General features: G+C 43.9%; 1 protein-coding gene across 3 annotated transcripts; it reads right to left on the bottom strand.

The window, feature by feature from the left end:
* Positions 1-256: 256 nt before the first annotated feature.
* LOC149982850 (fatty acid binding protein 1-B.1-like) lies at positions 257-14,753 on the bottom strand. Of its 3 annotated transcripts, XM_090237931.1 has the most exons (5): positions 14,465-14,753; positions 4,867-5,019; positions 1,509-1,681; positions 1,049-1,141; positions 257-348 (listed from the first exon to the last, which is right to left on the bottom strand). In XM_090237931.1, exons 2-5 carry the CDS (start codon positions 4,877-4,879, stop codon positions 298-300), a joined length of 330 nt encoding a protein of 109 aa, XP_090094057.1. In that variant the 5' UTR covers positions 4,880-5,019; positions 14,465-14,753; the 3' UTR covers positions 257-297. The 3 variants fall into 3 exon arrangements, with proteins under 3 accessions (XP_090094057.1, XP_090094056.1, XP_090094055.1); XM_090237930.1 differs by lacking the exon at positions 14,465-14,753 and having other exon boundaries at positions 4,867-5,400; XM_090237929.1 differs by lacking the exon at positions 14,465-14,753 and having other exon boundaries at positions 2,335-5,019.
* Between the last annotated feature and the right edge of the window lie 990 nt (positions 14,754-15,743).

The following is a 15,743-nucleotide window of genomic DNA, read 5'->3' as shown; positions in this document are numbered from 1 at the left end:
TAGGATTCTGACCCATATTGCAACAGACTAGATGGAACTAGCAAAGCCTTCATTTCTACACTGCTGGGTTGACATTTGCTATAAAGCAGTCACATTAAAATGTAGAAAATCCATTTTGGCCCAAGTGTAATGTTGACGGAACTACGCTATTCTATTGAATCCCACATTCATCCAACTCAAACCTTGCCTCATTATTACAAACTTCAATTTTCCCCTGAAGTTCTACCCATTGATATGAAATGCTGAGACCATTCAATGCCTTTCACATTTTATTAATCCAAAGAGTGCAGTAGATCTTCACATTCGTTTGCTGGTCCTCTTGTATGACATGCCAGACAGAGTCATGGTCTGAAAAGAGAAAGCATCTGTAATCATTACACTCAATAAATCCATGCCAGTACGCTATGCTTACCAAACCGGACGCGCTCGTTCTCACATTGATTTTGTTCACCCACACTAGAAGCGATCAGGACATGCAGGTTGAAATATCAAAACAAAGTCCGGAACAGTTATATTTGGGGCAAAAAGCATTTCATATTTATGACAATTTAGCTAGGCTAGCTAATTTGTCCTAGTATATAAACATTGGGTTGTTATTTTACCTGAAATCTGACAATTAAGCCACAGAAAACCGAATGTTTCTCATCATCTCGCCTCCTTTATATGGCGGTTGACAACCAACGTTACAACTGACCAGAGTGTGGACCTTAAAGTTCCTCTTTCAATCACCCACATGGGTATATGCTCCTAAGAACCAATGAGGAGATTGGAGAGGCCAGACTTGCAGCACATCAAATAGAACCAATTTTTATTTTAGCACCTGGCCACGCAGATGCTTGCTGAGGCGCGCGAGCAGTGTGGGTGCAAGGTTGAACATTTATTTTGCGAAGCGAGCGGTGGGGTCAGCATGTAATTAGGACATTGGCGGCAGCAAACTGTTGAATTGCGTTCACGGCACTGTCATAGACTACCCATTTTGTTAATGGTATAAATTAACCCTGAAATTGTGTCGCTTCGTGAAACCCCCAGACATATGCCCCAGACTCACGTTGACGAGGGTGTTTGCGTCTGTAAGTTCTGTGACATATTCAATCCCATTCAGGATGGCCGTCAGCTTGTTACCCTCCCTCGTCACCACAGACTGAAACAGGAGAGGTCAACGGTTAGATCTGAAAGCAGTGGTCACCAACTACAGTCAACTAGGACCAATTTAACAGGCCCAAGTTGGATGGCCATATATGGAGAAGAAAAAAAAGTGTGACAGTGTGCATCAGGTGTGCGAGTTGGTTTTGAGACGTAACTGTGCGCCCAGTCCCTGGAGAGCAGAGGAGATTCTGCCAACGAAAGTCAGTCCTCCCACAACATCACTGGGACCTGAACTAACCATAGTGACCCCACATCAGCTGAACTTATAGTGTAGTTAGATACTGGCTGTATATGTAGGGAGATGGATAAACCCAGGCTACATGTATGAAACTCATGGTTGGGTTGTGACATGCGCCACTCACATTGACCTTCTCCCCGGTCGGCGACTCGAGCTCCGTCTCCTGGCCAATGGTGAAGGAGTTGGTGAGGATCTTTGTCCCCGTGGTGACAGTCACCTTGAAGTGGTCTCCAGTCTCTTCAATCTCAGAGATGCTCTTGATGTCTTTGCCCTCCTGGATAAGCTCATCAGGGAGACCTACATGTTTGCGGCAGCGAGAGAGTCATATACGGTGCTTTTTAGTACTACAAAAAGTGAAGTGGGACATGAACACTGAATTATTACTACTGAAGTAAAGCGCTGATGCACTATAATATGGCAACACAATGATGGCTAGCACATAACATTCTGAGGACCATACGTTTTAGGGCTTGGTTATTTTGCATACCACATTCTGGCAATGGTGCAGGACAGTTGCTTGGCTTTGAAACATTCTCATTAAGGAATTTGACAAAATGTTATTTTCTTGGCATTTCATTATTTGATCAGAATATTTCCTGAAAGTTCAAACATTTAATTTAAGGTAAAGTTCTAGGAACATTAGTCATTTTACATTGGGAATGTTCTCAAGTTGTTCAGATGACTTTAAATATTCTCCTGTGGGAATGTCAGTACTTCAGCATAATGTTCTGTAGGTTCTCATAGTTACAGTTAGTCATGTTCAGAACACTAAGAACTTGCCATACAAAAACATTAATAAAAAAACATTCCGTTCCCAGAACATCCAAGGAAACTCAGAAGTAACCATTGCATTGGCAGTCACCATTGAACATCATTACCGAAAGGACTAAGACTTCTGCAATTAACACCCCAAGTCTAATCAAATGTACAAACCCAACTTCAAGACTTACCAACAGCCTCCATGAAAGACTCAAAGTTGTCATGTGACTCCATCTGGTATTTCCCTGAGAAAGACATGGTGACTACAAGACAGTGACAGTAGAGTCAGCCACAGCTCTCTGCTTGTCTTTATACCCCCATCTATCCAGCCCTGCACTCATTAACTAACTAAAGGTGTCTTCAATTGAGAACCCCTCCCCTCATATCTTCCCTGCTACATGCCTGTAGGCACAGATCTAGGATCAGCTTCCCAGCCAAGGGCAACTAATCTACATTGCAATGGTCAACTGTATTGTACTCCACTTCTCATCCACTTCTTCTACTTTGGCGGTGTGAGTGATCATTGATCTGATTTGATAAACAAGAACTCCTCGAAAAATGATAAGCAGTCTCATCATTGTAATACAAGTGTATGGATCAATCAACACATTTCAAATTCAACTTGACTTTATCTCACTATACACCTGTGTTGAAATTAAACTAGGCTACATTGCACTTTGAGTTGAGAGGTGTATTTTGTCTCCCTGCACTATAAAAAAGTTGAATCAATGTACAATTGTAAGGCAGCAGACTGCAATAGGATTGTGAGTTTGCAAAAATGTTTGGCATATAGCTGAACCAACATACATTCTCAAATTGAATTTTAATGTTCACTCAACTTTTCATTTGACGTTGAGTGAACATACAATTCAACTTGAAAAATTGGAATCCAGCCAGAGAACGTTAATCACCCCCAACCTGCACTGACAATGACTGCCAGGAATTATTTGATGTACGTAGTCTCAATAATAACTGGAACAGCCATCTCAGTAACAGATGCAAAAAGTCAAACTAATAACAGATTGGATTACTTTAGAAAAATGTATGCTACTTATGTTGGTGTAGCTTAAGATAATCAACCAATCAATGTACATGCAAAAACACAGGTCTTAAAAAATAGAATTCAACGTACAATTGTAAGGCAACCAGCTGCAATAGGGTTGTGAGTTTGCTCCACATCTGGGAATATAGCTGAACCAACATACAGTGTTGACTTCCAAAAACAAACATGAAATTGTAATTAGACTCAACAAGTTTTTATACATTCAGCTCACTGTGAGCAAAGTTTGTTGAGTGAACAAACGTTCACCCATTAGCTACATTTATTTTCCTTCTGAAGTCCAACAAACTCAGAGAATAACATTGATTAATCAGTTGGTTAAGTGAAGACACTTGCCAGTCGATCAGCGCATGCTCGGAGTACACATCCTGTTAATCGTTCTAGCCCTGCGGCCTTGTGAATGTTGACCTGTTTAAAGCTCTTACTCACTTCTGCTATGGAGAGCATGATCACACACTCGTCCGGAACAGCTGATGCTCTCATTCATGTTTCAGTGTTACTTGCCTCGAAGCGAGCATAGAAGTAATTCAGCTCGTCTGGATGGCTCGTGTCACTGGGCAGCTCTCGGCTGTGCTTCCCTTTGTTGTCTGTAATAGTTTGCAAGCCCTGCCACATCTGACGAGCGTCAGAGCCGGTGTAGTACGATTCGATCCTAGTCCTGTATTGACGTTTTGCCTGTTCTATGGTTCGTCGGAGGGCATAGCGAGATTTCTTGTAAGCTTCCGGTTTAGAGTCCCGCTCCTTGAAAGCGGCAGCTCTATCCTTCAGCTCAGTGCGGATGTTTCCTGTAATCCATTGCTTCTGGTTGGGGTATGTACGTACAGTCATTGTGGGAACGACGTCGTTGATGCACTTATTGATGAGGCCAGTGACTGATGTGGTGTACTCCTCAATGCCATGGGAAGAATCCCAGAATATATTCCAGGCTGTGTTCGCAAAACGGTCCTGTAGCTTAGCATTTGCTTCATCTGACCTCTTTTTTATTGACCGAGTCACTGGTGCTTCCTACTTTAGTTTTCACTTGTAAGCAGGAATCAGGAGGATAGAATTCTGGTCAGATTTGCCAAATGGAGGGCGAGGGAGAGCTTTGTACTTGTCTCTGTATGTGAAGTAAAGGTGGTATAGAGTTTTTTTCCTGCTCTGGTTGCACATTTAACATGCTTGCGGGAATGAGGTAAAGCGGACTTAAGTTTCCTTGCATTAAAGTCCCCGGCCACTAGTAGTGCCGCCTCTGGATGAGCGTTTTCCTGTTTGCTTATGGCAGTATACAGCTCATTGAGTGCGGTCTTAGTGCTAGCATTGGTTTGTGGTTTTAAATAAATACAAAGAATAGGAAAAACTTGAGACTTCCTTAGATTTCGTGCACCAGCTGTTGTTTACAAATAAACATAGACCGCCACCCCTTGTCTTACCAGAGACGTCTGTTCTATCCTGCCGAAAAAGCGTAAAACCTGCCAGCTGTATGTTATTCATGTCGTCGTTCAGCCACGACTCAGTGAAACATAAGATATTACCGTTTTTAATGTCCCATTTGTAGGATATACTGTATGTGCTCATTGCTCATCTATTTTATTATCCAATGATTGTACTTTGGCTAATAGGACCGATGGTAAAGGCAGATTACCCACATTACCCACCTTACAAGGCACCCAGACCTACATACCCGATATCTCCATCTCTTTTTCCTGCGAATGACCGGGGTGAGGGCCTTGTCGGGTGTCTGGAGTAAATCCTTTGCATTCGATTCGTTAAAGAAAAAAATATATTCTTCCAGTACGGGGTGAGTAATCACTGTCCTGATATCTAGAAGCTCTTTCTGGTCATAAGAGATGATGGCAGAAACATTATGTACAATATGAATTACAAATAAAGAGGATAAACACACACAATAGCACATTTGTTTAGGGGATCGTAAAACGGCAACCATCTCTTAGTGTTACATAAATAATAAAATATCAAGCATTACTAGCTGGCCAAAGCTCTGGTTAAACCGGATGTCCTCAGATAACTTTGGGCCCGGTATCCTGAGTCAAGTTTAGAGCCTACATGCAATAACATGATTATCCGAAGGACACATGGCTGCCATCACCCAAATATACTCCCCTGTAAACTACAAAAAACATCCTGCAACACTAACGAGCTTAGAGTGCCAAACTATTTCACTGACACTGATCCTTTCATGCTCTCCTGCAAAAACAGGAAACACCTGAGCCTAAAGCAGACACTGCCAGTCCCCCTATCTCACGCTTCCTTGACACACAAACATTTCATGAGCACGCACACGCACACTCCACTCCACTCCCCTCTACTGGTCCGGTGCCAAGAGCAGAGGACTCTGCTGTGCACCAATGGGGCTCCTGCTCTGGCTAGAGCAGGCCCGCCTCCAACCTTCACCGACCAGTCAGAAGACAGAACTACAAGAATCAACCTACGTCATTCTATGTACAAAATCCGCTGCACACTCTGTTTAAGCACCCTTTTCAGCTGTCTCCTTCCGAGCCAAATGAATAGGTCCGTGCACGTTAAACTGATAGGACAAGATATCTTTGACCTTAATAAACTGCCTTTTTGCTATACTTGATTCCACTCTGTCCAGCATCTTGATTTGGTCTCTTTCTCTCGTAGTTAAACATCAACAAAACTTGGTAGCAGAGGATGGTTTCAACATCTGAATTCGATTTATGACAAGTTGATGTGAGAGGACACAAATCATTGGGTGCGATCCAGACGGAAGAGTGACCTGTCGCAAGGAGACATCGGCCATTCAACTTGCCTCAGGAAACTGATCAGAGCTCTCGACATAAAAGGTAAGCAGAGCCTGTTAAATCAAAATCTGCATATTATATTTTAGTCAATTGCCAAATTTTTGATCAGTAGTGCTGAGCGTGAGTATGAATTGCTGTTAAATTGCTTTTAAGAAATCAAGGCACGGTTAAAAGATATCTTGCATAAATAGAGACTGGTTAACTGAATCTGCATGTAAAAGATCCTATTAAATAAGTGGTATACTGTTTAATTGGTTATGTTAGAGGTGTAGTTAACAGATAATTAACTGAATCTGCATGTAAAAGATCCTATTAAATAAGTGGTTTATTGTTTAATTGGTTGTGTTAGAGGTGTAGTTAATTAATAGATCGACTGAATCTGCATGTAAAAGACCCTATTAAATAAGTTGTAGACTGTTTAATTGGTTATGTTAGAGGTGTAGTTGAATAGATATAGTACATGTAAATTTAGCGTTCCACAAGACAGAGATCGGGAATGATGTGACCATTGCACATCAAACTATAATTAATATAACCAGATTTGACATTCCGCGAATTTGTTGTGCCCAATTCAGACAAAACATTTGTTGGGGAATGATTGCCATGCTGTAAATAAATAAACAGTGTAATATTGACGGTCGCTGAGCCAAATACTGTTATTACCAGTCACCGAGCTGTGATTTAACCCAGCCGCCGTGCTGAATGCTGACTGGTTGCTATCTTCCTTTTTCTGCTGTTGGTATTCCCCAAGATGGTAATATTATTCTGATAATTGTTACACACCCGCCTAAATTTACTGATATATTGTTCCAAAAGGAAATTACGGAATTATTTCTAGAAAGTACTTAAATAAGCAGCCGAGCTGAGCACTGACTTTTGATTGACAGCCGCCGAGTTAAACACTGACTTTTAGTTTTTTCATTTCTATTGGTAGTTCCTAAAGTACTAAAATTATTCTGACAATTGTTATAGAACCGCTTGAATTTACTAATATATTGTTCCAAAAGGTGATTGCTGAATTATTTTTAGAAAGTATTTGAATAATTCACTGAACAAATCCGAATAAAAAATACCGGTTCCCAAAGTGATACAATTATTCTGACAATTGTTATAGAATCGCCTGATTTCACTAATATATTGTTCCAAAAGGAATCATTTCTAGAAAATACCTAAATAAATCACTGAACAAATTCAAATAAACTACCGGAGAAACACACACGTAGCTGTCACCACATACTGAGAAATCTTTGCGTGCGAGGGTGAGACACAAGAGATAAGTCTGTGCCGGCACCGCGAATACATCCCAGGTCTCGACCAAGGACGGGCTAAGTATACAAAGATAGAAATAAACACATATACACAGAGGACTGACTGAAACCTAGAGGACACATTACAGACATTACCAGATGAGCTAGAATAAGGATTAGGAGCCAAATAAGACCTTTTTCAGATAATCACTGCCTTAGTTATATCCTGCCTAACCGCGTTAATAATTACCTTAGCAGTTCACGTAATTATTTTGTGATAACATGTCTGGCTCAACTACACCCAAACTCAAGTTCAATGAATACCTAGAACAGCGCATGACTGATAGAGCGGGAGGGAAAGAACAGTATAGCAAAGTGAAGAAAGTGTGGGAACGGATAAAACTAAAATGGACACAGGCAGGTTACCTTAGAGGGGGACCTCCCGTAGAGGAGGAACTCCAATCTATGCAGAAAGGGCTAGAAGAAGCCGTAGAAAGATAACGAGAGCAAGTGAGACAGAGGGGAACAAGACTCATTTGTTCAGCAAGGAAGGCACTAAAGAGGGAGAGCGAGCCGAAGCGGAGTTGAAAATAGGGACATGGGCGATAGAGGAGAGTAGGAGGGTGCTACTAAAAAACATACTGGACATGATGTGTGTGGGCTCAGCAGAGACCAAAACTCCACTCGAGAGTTTACCCACAGTCCCCCAAACTGACAACACCAACACGGCGTCTGCTCCTCCCACACTATATCCAGAAATACCAATAGAGGTGGCCCAACCTCCACCATATTCAATGGGGCACAATCAACGTGGCCCGTCTCATAACCCGTTCAATGGTAACCCTTTCCTCACCAGGGCCCAGCCCGCAATACAGGCCCCAGTTCTAACTGTACAGGCGGGCCAGCTGAATGGGGCTATGAGCTTCGGAATAACAGGAGGGCAGATAGAGTGTGAGCCACCCCCCACCACCAGCACTCCATATCCAGAGAACAGAAGCAAGAGCACCAATGCAAGGAAGGAGCCTTCCCCGGAAACTCCGCCGGTTCTCTCCTGATAGATCTCGGAGGCTCTGTAGGGTCCCTATCAGGTCCGGGAAATGGAGCTGCAGGTGGGCGTTTCCCCCTGGAGGCACAACGACCAAACCCCAACTACTTCCATCTAAAGGGTTCCCCGCGTAGCCTCCAAGTAGAGGAAGGGTCCATACCTCAGCCACGAGAGTCAGGGAACGGAAGATGATGAGGACAGCAACAGAAAGACACCCACCAGTTCAGAAATAGACTGTGAAATACAACACTTAAGAAGAGAACTAAGTGAATCAATAGCCCAAGTGAAGGGCCTGATGAACGATGAAGGCAGAGGGATGGGAGAGTACCACATCGAAGGCATGATGAAGGGAAAGGTGACTGACGTAACCGAAACACAGGGGGCGACCGCCACCCGGAAGTCTGCCAGGGTGGCTGGACTAAGATCTAAAGGAGTGACCACCAGAGAAGACTGGGACCTGGAATGGGGTGGAGCCAGCATGTATCCCCTACACCCAGCAGCTGATCCACGCTACGTAGAGAACCAACCCTGGAAAATGACTGACCTGACCACACTGATGGAACAGATGCCCAGCCTACATGGAGGAGCCTCCGCATGACTACACCAGCTGCAGACTCTGACCTCCGGTCTGGATCTCTGCCTAGGAGACATGAAAGCACTACTAGCCAGAGCCACCAACCATGGCCCCTAGATCGTTTCAGGACCATTTTATGGGATGAACTGCGCAGATCTTACCCTACTGAAGGGAACTATGCCACTCTGTCCTCCTTCACTATCAGGACGTGGAGGAGCACCAGGGAGAGGAAGAGGAGGACCCCCACCTCTACACTACAGCCCACCAGAACCTAGCTATATGCAGCAGGAACAGCCGGAATACAACCACCCAGGATCCAGCCACATGCAGCAACAGCAAGATATGGCAGGGAACGCTATGCCCTGGCAATGAAGATGTCCCCCACCCGCTGCAGGAGAAGGGAGCCAACTTACTGAAAAAAAAAAAAAATGTTTTTTTGTATTTTTATTTTTTACCCCATACCAATGAACCTCCTCGCACCCGGATCATCAACAGGTTTTGTACAACTGACAACAGATCTATCTGCGGTTGGATGTTTCTGTAAAAGACGAATTCACCTCATCCGTCCTTTTCCAGAAACAAGAGGGGGAGGAAGCAGAAAGGAAGCAGAACAAATAACAAAGAACAAAGGACTGGTGAAACTAAAGACCCTTCAAAAGGTCTCGCACATCTGGTGGCATCCTCAAATTAAAGTAATGACTGACTTATTTTGCGACGTAATGACTGACTTATTTTGTGACAAATGCAGCATCTGTGGCAGACACAACCCGAAGAAACCATATCAAACATACCTAATGCATATTTTCAGGACAGTAGCATAGAACGCTATCTCCCAATTATGGTAGATAGGTGTCCAAATGGTTAGAAGCAATACCAACAGCAAAAGAGAATGCTAGGTCAGTCATTAAGTGGCTACAAACCAAACTAATACCCAGGTATATTGACAGTGGCTCACATTTCAGTAACAAACACCTAAGACAGGTGGAAGAAAGATTTGGCATAACACACAGATTCGGTTCTGTGTAACATTCCCGGTCCCGAGATCTGGTGGAACGTCAAACCAAAAGCTGAAAGCTAAGATAGCTAAAGCATGTGCAGGTACGAAGTTGACATGGGTTGAAGTCCTGCCTCTGGCACTGATGGCTATGAGAGCCTCACCAGGAGCAGGCACCCATCTCTCTCCTCATGAGAAAATGACTGGAAGAGTCATGCCTGGTCCACCAAGGGAGGGAGGTCATATGCCCGCTCTTGATGTACAACAAATTGTAATGTCTGATTATGTGAAAAAATTGACGCTTCTCTCTGCAGCACTCTCTACCCAGGTTCGCAAGGTCCAAGAGGGGGAGCTGCCGGGGGACACACCACCACTGAAGGTAAAAGTTGGTGACTGGGTGAGGGTTAAAGTCCACAAAAGAAAGTGGCTGGAACCCAGGTGGACTGGACCGTAAGAAGTGAAGGAGGTTACTTCACACTCAGTTCAGGTCAAAGGTAAATCAGGCGCACCTTGGCACCACCTCACACATTGCACCCAGCCCCAACTCCTTCCAGAACACTGACTGAAGTCAGAGCTGATTTGAACAGCCTAATTTCGATACCAAATGAAGACACTCCTGACTCAGGTGATGGGGCATCAAACTCCGCATCCCCTGAAAAAGGAACCTCGCCCAGTTAGAGGGACATTTCTCCCTCCCTGGGTAAGGCTAGGAATATCTGGCCCCTTATTTGTGATATTCCTACTGATATTTGGGGTGTCCCTGGGCACTTTCACATGGTTAATTGAACACCTATCTCACCCTGCCACTCCACTTACCACTACCCGAATCTCTAACACCGTTCCTGACACCACTCCCTCCAATCACTCCCGTTCCAAACGCAGCACTGCACCCACACACCAACAATGTACTCCAGACAAGGTTAGAAGCACCACCTTATGTATACCCACGAATGCAACCACCACAATTGCACTACCTTGGGGGACATGGGGAGACAAGAGGAATGGGAGGGGACTGACGGCTCTTTCATACACCAGGTATGACTGGTACATGACAAAAGGGAAAACCTATGACGAATGGACCTGGCAAAATCTGGTGGCTGAGACTGGTTATGACTGGTCAAGCTGTTCCTCTGGTCAGACAGTTCTTGAATGGAGGAGCAGATTGTCCCTGACCAGGACCAGTACCGGTCTCCAATTAATTATCCGGGCCCAACCCAGTAAGGGCTGTCAGGATTTTTGGGTTGCTCCATATGTAGGCTCTACTGAGACAAGGGTATTTTGGCAAGTACAAATCTGCTCTGTGGAAAAGGGTCAGCCCACAGCAATTACTGTAGGAAATGACAAAAACAAGACTGTCTCTGTAGCTCAGGGGACAGGAGTCTGGGGTCCTGTAACTGTGGTTTCCACTCCCACCTCCCCTGATGACACCATACTCACTACCACTGGAATTTCTGGGTTTTCCAATAATTGGCTCTTATTGGCTGAACAAGCAGCCAACACAACCTTGCAAAGCTGTGTTGTGTGCATGGGAGCCAGGCCTCTGCTTCGCATAGTGCCGGCAGTACTGACTGATGACTGCCTACTGCCCCTTATGAATAAAGACAACCCACCCGCCAATTGCTCACAATGGGACACGATTTATCCAGTAGTCTCCGCTATTGCTAAGAAACCCACATTTTCCTCTAAGGTGGCTAAGGCTAATTTCACATGCATCACCATGACAGGTGTAGGACGGTCCTTGGGACAACTCCCTGCCAGTTGGTGCACTCACACTCATGTTATTATAAGTTATTTTCAACCGATGTCCAGAGCTGATGTATGGTGGTGGTGTGGGGGGCACTGGGCTGTTTGACAAACTTCCCCGGAACACCACTGGAGTTTGTACGCTTGTTAACCTTTTGCTGCCAATCTCTGTTTACCCAATAGGCGTCCAGGACCTGCTTTCTCGTATTAACTCTCCAGGTCCTGACAGGCTGTTGTCCAGGCCCAAGCGAGCAGTGGGACCGATGACAGGGGATCCCACCTATATTGATGCCATTGGGGTTCCTAGAGGGGTACCAGATGAGTATAAACTCGTTGACCAAGTGGCTGCAGGCTTTGAATCTTCTATCTGTTGGTGGTGTACAGTTAATAAAAATGTAGATCGTATTAACTACATTCATTTCAATGTCCAAAAACTAGGCAGTTGGACTCAGCAAGGATTCGAAGCAGTACATGGTCAACTGGCAGCAACATCTTTGATGGCGTTTCAAAATAGAATTGCTGTTGACATGTTATTGGCTGAACGTGGTGGGGTTTGTGCTATGTTTGGTGAGCAGTGTTGCACTTTCATTCCCAATAACACAGCGACTGATGGTAGTCTTACTGTTGCCCTAGAGGGTCTTCGTACACTTAATGGGAAGATGAAGCACCACTCCGGGGTTGACACCTCTATGTGGGACTCCTGGATGGATGCGTTCTGTAAATATAAGACTCTGATCTCCTCTGTCCTAGTGTCCGTAGCTGTTTTTGTGGCTATCCTAACCCTGTGCGGTTGTTGCTGTATTCCTTGCGCCCACACTTTGGCCACTAGAGTGATTTCACTGCCATTACCCCAATGCCTACAGACCAGGCCCATATGTACCCGCTTTTGGGGGTTGATGACCCTGAGGCAGTGTTTGCACCTTTTGAGGAACCCCTTCCTCCTGACTTCTCCTCTTGCCCATTCCATGTGTAGCACTAGTGTTGCCTTTTCTGGTCCTTGTCTTATTGCCTAGTTTCGCTGCATAATAGAGGGGGTTTTTGTTTTCGTTATCTCCTCCTTCTCGGTTCTATATGGTTTTCACTTCTTAAAAGACGTGAAGAGGGGGACTCAAAAATTTGGTTTCTACCAAATTGTTTGGTTGCTCCATATTCTATTTCTATTGTTCACGTCTTATAGAAGTGAAGAGGGGGATTTGTTATATAAATAATCAAATATCAAGCATTACTAGCTGGCCAACGCTCTGGTTAAACCGGATGTCCTCAGATAACTCTGGGCCCAGTATCCTCAGTCAAGTTTAGAGCCTACATGCAATAACATGATTATCCGAAGGACACATGGCTGCCATCACCCAAATATACTCCCCTGTAAACTACAAAGAACATCCTGCAACACTAACAAGCTTAGATTGCCAAACTATTTCACTGACACTGATCCTTTCATGCACTCCTGCAAAAACAGGAAACACCTGAGCCTAAAGCAGACACTGCCAGTCCCCCTATCTCACGCTTCCTTGACACACAAACATTTCATGAGCACGCACACGCACACTCCACTCCACTCCCTTCTACTGGTCGGGTGCCAAGAGCAGAGGACTCTGCTGTGCACCAATGGGGCTCCTGCTCTGGCTAGAGCAGGCCCGCCTCCAACCTTCACCGACCAGTCAGAAGACAGAACTACAAGAATCAACCTACGTCATTCTATGTACAAAATCCGCTGCACACTCTGTTTAAGCACCCTTTTCAGCTGTCTCCTTCCGAGCCAAATGAATAGGTCCGTGCACGTTAAACTGCTAGGACAAGATATCTTTGACCTTAATAAAGGTCAGTGTAGTCAGCTCAGCTATCCCCTTTGACATCGTGTCTGTGCCTCGATCTATGTTGGGCAAAACTAAACATGGCGGTGTTCGCCTTAGCAATCTCACTGGAGTAAAGACTTCCTCAATTCTGGTCATTATTGAAAGAGATTGTGATATCTCATATCGCAAAATAGGGCTACTGAATGTTAGATCCCTCACTTGCAAGGCAGTCATAGTCAATGAACTAAATACTGATCATAATGTTGAGGTGACTGGCCTGACTGAAACATGGTTATAGCCTAATGAATTTACTGTGTTAAATGAGGCCTCTCCACTAGTGACCATATCCCCCGCATATCCCACATAGGCGGAGGCGTTTCTAATATTTACGACAGCACATTTTTATTGACAACAAAAAACGACTACATTTTCGTCTTTTGAGCTTTTAGTCATGAAATCTATGCAGCCTACTCAATCACTTTTTAGTGGGTATTGTCCAACATGTCTCCGGGCCTACTCATTGCCACAGTCATACCCTGGATCTAGTTTTGTCCCGTGGAATAAATATTGTGGATCTAAATGTTGTTCCTCATAATCCTGGACTATCGAACCACCATCTTATTACGTTTGCAATTGCAACAAGTAATCTGCTCAGACCCCAACCGAGGATCATCAAAAGCCATGCTATAAATTCTCGGACAACCCAACAAGTCCTAAATGCCCTTCCAGACTCCCTCCACCTACCCAAGGACGTCGGAGTACAAAAATCGGTTAACCACCTAACTGAGGATCTAAATTTAACCTAGCGTAATACCCTAGATGCAGTCGCACCTCAAAAAATCGAAAGAAAATTTGCAACAAGAAATTAGCTCCCTCGTATATAGAAAATATCAGAGGCCTGAAGCAAGCTTCCAGAAAATTGGAATGGAAGTGGCTCTCCACCAAACTGGAAGTCTTGGAAAAGACAGTACTGTGCTATATCAAAGAGCCCTCACTGCTGCTCGATCATCCTATTTTTCCAACCTAATTGAGCAGAATAAGAACAATCTTAAATGTATTTTTGATAATGTCACAAAGGTAACTAAAAAGCAGCATACCCCAAGAGAGGATGTATTTCACTTCATCAGTGAGGAATTCATGAACTTCTACGACGAAAAGATCATGATCATTAGGAAGCAAATTACGGACTCCTCTTTGACCTGCATATTTCTCCAAAGCTCAGTTGTCCTGAGTCTGCACATAACTGCCAGGACTTAGGATCAATGGAGACACTCACGTTTTCTAATCCTGTATCTCTTGACACATGAAAATAGTCATGTCCTCTAAACCTTCAAGCTGCGTACTGGCCCCTATTCCAACTCAGTAGTTTAAAGAGCTACTTCCTGTGCTTGCCCCTCCTATGTTGAGCATAATGGATGGCTCTCTATCCTCCGGATATGTACCAAACTCTCTAAAATTGGCAGAAATAAAGCCTCTCTTGAAAAAGCAAAACATTGACCCGGCCGATATTGAATATCCTATTCCTCAAAAAATATATATATAATAATAAATTTAAAAAAATAATAATAATAATAATAAAAATAATAATAATAATAACAATAATATTGCCCAGCATCTCTCTGCCTTCCTGAAGACAAATAATGTACATGAAACGCTTCAGTCTGGTTAAAGACCTCATCATAGCACTGAGACTGCACTCATGAAGGTGGTAAATTACCTTTTTAATGGCGTCAGTCCAAGGCTCTGCATCTGTCCTCGTGCTCCCAGACCTTAGTGCTGATTTTGACACCCCCGATCACCACAAGTTTTGAGAGATAGGAAACCCTAATTGGTCTACACGGACAAGTTCTTGCCTCGTTTACATCTTATCTGTCGGAAAGATATCAGTTCATCTCTGTGGAAGGTTTGTCCTCTGACGAATCATTTGTAAGTTTTGGTGTGCCTCAAGGTTCCGTTTTAGGACCACTATTGTTTTCACTATATATTCTACCTCTTTCACTGCTATGCGGACGACACACAGCCGTACATTTCGATGAAACATGGTGAAGCCCCAAAATGTCCTACCCTGGAAGCCTGTGTTTCAGACATAAGGAAGTGGATGGCGGCAAATGTTTTACTTTTGAACTCGGACAAAACAGAGATGCTAGTTCTAGGTCCCAAGAAACAAAGAGATCTTCTGTTGGATCTGACCATTCATCTTGATAGTTGTACAGTCGTCTAAAATAAAACTATGAAGGACCTCGGCATTACTCTGGACCCTCATCTCTCTTTTGACAAACACATCAAGAATATTTCAAGGACAACTTTTTTCCATCTTTGTAACATTGCAAAAATCAGTAATCTTTTGTCCAAAAATTATGTAAAAACTAACTAATC

Source organism: Oncorhynchus mykiss, chromosome 6 (assembly GCF_057628025.1).
Source record: "Oncorhynchus mykiss isolate SJ-2025 chromosome 6, ASM5762802v1, whole genome shotgun sequence".
Taxonomy (NCBI): Eukaryota; Metazoa; Chordata; class Actinopteri; order Salmoniformes; family Salmonidae; genus Oncorhynchus; species Oncorhynchus mykiss.
The sequence above is the reverse complement of the archived record's forward strand: the minus strand, read 5'-3'. Positions and strand labels throughout refer to the sequence as shown.